The sequence below is a fragment of the Ctenopharyngodon idella genome, chromosome 2, assembly GCF_019924925.1.
Source record: "Ctenopharyngodon idella isolate HZGC_01 chromosome 2, HZGC01, whole genome shotgun sequence".
Classification (NCBI taxonomy): domain Eukaryota; kingdom Metazoa; phylum Chordata; class Actinopteri; order Cypriniformes; family Xenocyprididae; genus Ctenopharyngodon; species Ctenopharyngodon idella.
The window spans coordinates 18,756,455-18,763,004 of NC_067221.1; the positions used below are offsets into that span (position 1 = coordinate 18,756,455).

The 6,550-nt window shown below is 36.0% G+C and overlaps 1 protein-coding gene across 1 annotated transcript; it reads left to right on the forward strand.

The window, feature by feature from the left end:
- Positions 1 to 3,895: 3,895 nt before the first annotated feature.
- gadd45aa (growth arrest and DNA-damage-inducible, alpha, a) lies at positions 3,896 to 6,391 on the forward strand. The gene is made up of 4 exons (XM_051864675.1): positions 3,896 to 4,119; positions 4,648 to 4,749; positions 4,850 to 5,066; positions 5,621 to 6,391. The coding sequence occupies exons 1-4, from the start codon at positions 4,079 to 4,081 to the stop codon at positions 5,732 to 5,734; spliced, it is 474 nt and encodes a 157-aa protein (XP_051720635.1). The 5' UTR covers positions 3,896 to 4,078; the 3' UTR covers positions 5,735 to 6,391.
- Positions 6,392 to 6,550: the final 159 nt, after the last annotated feature.

Consider the following 6,550-nt stretch of genomic DNA (forward strand, 5'->3'; position numbering starts at 1 on the left):
GTAGTCAAACTGGGAACAGCTTCTGATGTGTTAAGCAGTTTGAGAAGACCGTACACCTGATAAGAGGAGAACGGATGCCATTTCACAAGTGATTGTTGCCGATTTCACACGTGCCAATCACAATTCTCCCGTTTTCAGGAGTCGCTTCGTAATGAACGTTTAAAAAAAATGCAAAGTGGTGATAATGACACACATCATTTCCCAGTTTAATCTTCATCCTGCTCCTCCTCTTCTCCACGAGTTCCCCTTTTTCTACACTGCCAGGCATCGTCCTCTCAATTGGAAAAAGGGCCCTAAGGCCACTGGAGCACCAAGACCCTGTTTCTTCAAGGGATGGATAATTGACTCCCTTCGCTTGGTAATTTATCGCTTGCATATGCAGCTAATACATCAGCAGGCAAAACAGTGCTGACCTCCCAACCTTGTCCAACAACTCTGCCACTGCTACCAAAACAAGCACACATGCCCACACACACACACGCACCTTCAGCCCGGCCCACCCCCCTCAATAAAGAGCCAGGAGCCTGGAAGTGAATTGGAGAGGGACACAACTGGCAGGGGAAAGGAAATAAAATGATAGATGGGGTGCATTGTGGCATTATGAATGAATTATGCTGGCCAAATACCTTGAGCAGAGCAGTGTGTCAGCCTGTGTCTATACTAATCTTAGAGGAAATATGACTGTCTCTATATTAAAGAGTGCAGCACAGGTGAATTAGTTGAGCAATCAGACCATTACAAAGACAAATCTTTGATGGCATTATTCAGTGGCCACATTTATCAGCCTCATGCAGTATCATACTCAGCAGTTGGCTAGTTGTTTTTGTCGTTTCTATCAGTGGGGTATCAGTTTTGTCTGTCACCTCCTGTACATCTGACAAGGATTCATCGCAACCTTCACTCGAGCTCCATCTACCTCCCTATTTATCATGGTGACAACAGATTGTAAAACACATCATTATGAACACCTGAGTAAGTTTAAACTTGAGCTGACACGTCTGTTCACTATATTTTTTAAACAAAGAGAAACGGTTAAAATAACATCAGTTTTTCTCTGTAACCAAACTCTGTCTCTAAATAAATGGCGTAATACAATAAATGGTGTATTAATAATGAAAAGGAAAACTAAAATATCTTTTCCTTTATCAAACTATAACACAGGTTATTTCAAAAAATGTCATTATATTCTTTTGTTTTATCATTTTAATTCTTTCTTCAATGATGAAGAAAGAAAAGGGGGTAGTCACAGTCTTAGATAAATTATTAAACTTATTAAAACTTATTACAGTTGTTTGTTATCATGAAGATGCTTTGAGTCAAATTTAGGTGAATCTAAAGGTGTTTTAACATCTAAAAGACTGAAACTGAAATATGAACTATAATCAGTCAAAACTGGAGCAACAACCTGCAAACTAAAGTGACAGTGAATGACTACATAAAATAATTTTACAATAAGGTCTCATTTGTTAACATTAGTTAATGTATTAACTAACATGAACTAACAATGAGCAAGACATTTGTTACAGTATTTATTAATCTTTGTTAATGTTAGTTAATAAAAAATCCAATTGTTTGTTCATGTTAGTTCACGGTGCATTAACTAATGTTAAAAAAATAGAACAATTGATTTTAATAATGTATTACTAAATGTTGAAATTAATATTAACTAAGATTAATTAATGCTCTAGAAGTGCAGTTCATTATTAGTTCATGTTAACTAAACTAATTAACCCTAATTGTAAAGTGTTACCAAATCATATCAGCAATGCCCCTACTATACATTTGATTTCATTTCTGATATGTGATTGTAATTAGAGCAGTCATGTAAATATTTAACATGTAAATATAATATGCATTCTAAATAAGATTCATCTTTAAATGGCTATATAATCTTTTTAGATTTTATTCTAAGATCATATCTAAATATTAGGTCTATTATCTAAATATAACATATCATGCCTAGTACACTGCACAAATTAATTATTAGTAGTTTTATAATTCTTTGTTTATTTTTTTGGTTGTTTAAATTTTTTATTTTGCATTTTACTCTATTTATTTATTAATGAATCATTATTTAGTGGTGCATTTAATGTTTAGACACACCTAATTCAAAAGAGGGCGGATGGAGTTTGGTATTTTGCATCCCTTGATTTACTGTAGCTTGCTTTCTACTACAACTGGAATAGTGTCTTGAGGGGCGTCATGGGATGTCATGTCTTATGTTATATCAATGTTTATTAATAATGTTGGGCAACCTGAATTAAATTAATTCAGGTTGTTTGTCATACATGCATGATAAAGACCTTTATGGGTCATTTTCTTTCCAGCATCCATTTTTGACACATCGCAATCGTTTTCTATTCATTTGGTTAGGTTTTGGCGCCATCTGATGTAAAATTGTAAAATTGCAGACACAACTCCACTAGATTCAATTAGCTTACTTAAATATCTCAAATCAATTTATAAGCAACTAATTCAATTTAAAACATCAAACACAATATATAGCCTGTCCTAAAAACCACATTTGACCCAGTACGACTTATTTTTCAATTCGAAGTAAACATAGGAGAAAAATATTAAGTGTTAACTGTTCTATATGTATTGTAAAGTTATATCATTAGCTACCAGCTCAGCAAAGGCTAGGAAATATTACTAACGCTGTTGGCGTATATTTCTTTTCCTCTGACGTACCTTCTAGTTTACGGATATGTTAATATAACTCTTTTGTTAACTTCATAACATTTCAGAAGTCATTGATATAATTTTTCATCAAATTTTTCCTCACCTCAGAAAATCCACTCCTGTCGGAGTCTGCGCGCGCTTCTGGAGTCACGTGGCCTACCGACACATTTCACCTTATTGTGCTTCACAGTTTTATGTAGCCTACTTGATAGTCCTGTACAAAAGAAATAACATCAGGATAGTCTTTTCAAATCAGAAAAAAATGGTGAGACGTTGGTAAGGTTGTAGTATTGTATTATCTTAAATGAAAGCACAAAAGTAAGTAAAGTAAAAATTGGAACCATGATTTGATTTGTCCTCAAGGTGTCACTGTTGGGTTAGAGATCACACCAGATGAGTTAGAAGGCTTGTAGCACAGAAAACAGCGTAGTGCTGTATGCCATTGCCTCACATTATCAAAACTGTTTCTAACTATACATTTTAATTCACATTTATTTGTATAACGCTTTTCACGATACATATCGTTTCAAAGCAGCTTTACAGAGAATGCATGTCAACATTACAATTTAGAGAATGCAGTTAGCAATGCAATAATTTAGGCAATTTAATTTACAATCACTGTTAGCAGTTTAATTGAAGGTAGAAGCAATGAGCTCCTGGAAATAATGAATTACATATTAACAATAATTAGGATATATAGAAATTTGGGAATGTGCATGTTGATCCAGATGTTGCGTCATCTGTAGTCCTAGCAGGAGCTGGTGCCCTCTCTTCACAGGTGATGGACTATACCTACTGAAAAGTTTAGAAATGCCCATACTTATGATCCACTAATATAATTTTAGTGTCCTGCATGTTATAAGGCTTGTGCAGCAGTTTTCAAATGCTCTTTTTAAAAGACGCATGAAGAAGAGAAAGTGTTTATGAATTTATGTAAAATTGCATTATTTATTTGGAAACTTGTGTTATTTATTGTATTATTTATTTTACATGTTACATCATTATTATTTATTGTGTTCGAATATCTGTTGGGTACATTCCCTGATTACCTTCCTTTGCCCTGACATGTCACTGCAAAGTTTTCCAACAAGGTTAAAAACAACGTCACCAACAGTGACTGGCCACGCCCTGACATCTAAGACGGACGAATGAGAGTAGCTAAGTTTTGTTAGTGCAGACGCAATAGCCAATCAAAATGGATTTTGCTCATCTTGATTTGCATGTGTCCAATAAGGATTATACTGCTCTCATTACAGCTCTCAGGGAAATTAAGTCCAATGTAACGCCACACAACGTCTGATTTAACCGGTGACAGCCAAAGAAAGAAGACGTACGAGAACTCTTGTGGATTTTAAAAGGAAAGTTATTCAACTCCGTGCTGGATTTTACGTGCAACATGACTTTTGAGGAACTTAACGGAGATTACTCTATTGAAAGGTAAAATTGACAATATGCATTTATTTGGCATTTTAGGCATATAACATTATTATAGTAATTTTACCAATAATTGAGTAATGTAGGCTACGAATAAATAAATATTAAATATGGTAAATGAAAATGCTGATTCGTCTTATATAATGTATATTTATTTTTATTGTGGAACATGTTAAAGATATCTCAAACACATAAGTTACCGGGTGAACTGTCAGTGGCACGAGCTCAGCTCACGAGACTCGAGTCTCACGAGACCCTTCGCTCGTGGTGTTTCCATTATGAAACTGAACTTTATACATCTTTGAAGTTTTGCTAAATTAATTTTACTTATATTTTACCTGTTTAAATATGACAAATGTCGGCAAGTTAATCACCCACACTATTAAACTAGCACATTTTTCGAAATTATTAGTTTTCAACCGTCGCAGTCTGTAAACGGTGCACGAGCTGTTGCCATGCGCACATGTTCAATGTTCTAGACTTTATTAAAGTCGCGTTACTTAATAATTTATCCAAACTGTCATTTTACAGGATGGATTCTGTGATTAAAGCTCTGGAGGAGGTCCTGCGCTCCGCATTACCGCAGGGATGCATTACAGTTGGGGTCTACGAGGCTGCAAAGTCACTCAATGTGTAAGTTTAGAGGCTTTTTGAATGTTACTGGTTTTCAAAGTCATTGCAACGGGTGCTTTAATTTAGTATAAATAACTAAAATCTCAACTCTTCTGTTCAGGGATCCTGATAACGTGGTGTTGTGCATCTTGGCAACTGACGACGATGATACGAAGGATGTGGCGCTTCAGATACACTTCACTCTCATTCAGGCTTTCTGCTGTGAGAACGACATCAACATCCTGCGCGTGAACAACACTCACCGCCTCGCGCACATCCTCGGGGGCGCGGGCATGCACGGGAGCGAGCAGATGGATTTGCACTGCATTCTGGTCACTGTAAGTGTCAACAATCCATTGCACTACAATTTTAGTAACTTGTCAAGACATGTCCAGGTGTAACTGCCACTGCATGACGTCCACATGAACATCCTGCTCTGTACTCATTCACATGCAAATAGGAGTTTCTTGACTTAATGTTCCAGGTTGCTATTTGCATTTTATTTTGCTCCATTGGAATCAAATGAACAGGTGCCTCAGTATTTATCATTCTTTTATTTCCTTTTATTAGACTTTGTGCACTCCATAGGAAGCATTCAGTAAGATTTGCATACTCCCAAAACCACTGGTCATTTGAATTATCTATTGAAACTTGACTACACTTTGATTTATACTCAAGATTTATGTTTTGCGTAGTCAAGAGCTGAGACTTATTAATGGCCAATACTGAAATGCAGAGAGCAGGATGGCTGTGGCAGATATAAAGTTGATATTTTCACTAAAAAATTTGAAATCATGAACTGGAAAGGACAACGCTTAGAAGTTACACAGCAGGAAATGTTCTAGCTAATACAAACAGAATGTAATCCCATCTCTTCTTCTGATGTTCACAGGTTCCACATGCATCCACATGGAAAAACCCAGCTCTGGGAAAAGTGAACCGCTTCTGCAGAGAGAGTCGGTGTATGGATCAATGGGTGCCCATTATCAACCTTCCAGAACGATGAGGACAGCTAAAACCAAGAGGAGAAAACATGCATAAAAATATCTAGTAAAAAAGATAAAAGCTAAAAAAGGTGGTCACAAAAAGGACTGATTGTCCAGACCGGTGGAACTGGGGACTGACCTTCAGAATAAACTGGAGGAGGAGCACCCATTTGCAATCTGAGATGATTCAGCGCTTTTTGGCTTTGTTTGTGGGACTTTTTGAGGACGTCACATGAAGCTAATTGTGAATGGAAGTGAGCACCTGAGTATCTTGTGAGATTGTTTATTGGTGAAGTGTCATAAAGCACTTCAGTTAATTACAGGATGAAAGATTTCTCAGAGGAAACAAATGAAGCAATATTTTTTCAGAGAGGCTGGCCTATTCTTTTTATCTTTGCCATCAGTTTTTAAATAGCATATCATCAGTACTTGTTTATTAATGTTGGAATACATATTTTAAAAGGAACTTGCTTCTAAACCACTGAGAGGAAAACTATGCATTTACAGTATCCTGTACGAATTTTTTATTTTTTGTACATAAGTTAATTGTTCTTTTGTGGTCTTTAAGTTATTTCTATTATATTAATTTAAAGAAGTATTTATGTAAAACTTTTTATACTATTATATTCAAACATGAAATGAATTTTGTGTTGCAATAAAAGTATTTTTGAACACAACATGGTAGTCATGCGGGTTACTCTGTTGGAGGTTTCTGGAAAAGCGGAGTGGACTAGTAGAATTGACCTAACAACACCAGTTGAGATCAGCGGGGTCACGCTGGACTCGGTGGCCTTCGTGACTCCCTGTTACAGACCGACAAAAGCCATCCAAGCCTT

Bases quoted from the DNA above. Each gene is read 5' to 3' on its own strand.
- gadd45aa (XM_051864675.1), top strand. From the start codon at position 4,079: ATGACTTTTGAGGAACTTAACGGAGATTACTCTATTGAAAG. The intron at 4,120-4,647 runs GTAAAATTGACA...GTCATTTTACAG, and splicing joins GGAGATTACTCTATTGAAAG to GATGGATTCTGTGATTAAAG. The intron at 4,750-4,849 runs GTAAGTTTAGAG...TCTTCTGTTCAG, and splicing joins GCTGCAAAGTCACTCAATGT to GGATCCTGATAACGTGGTGT.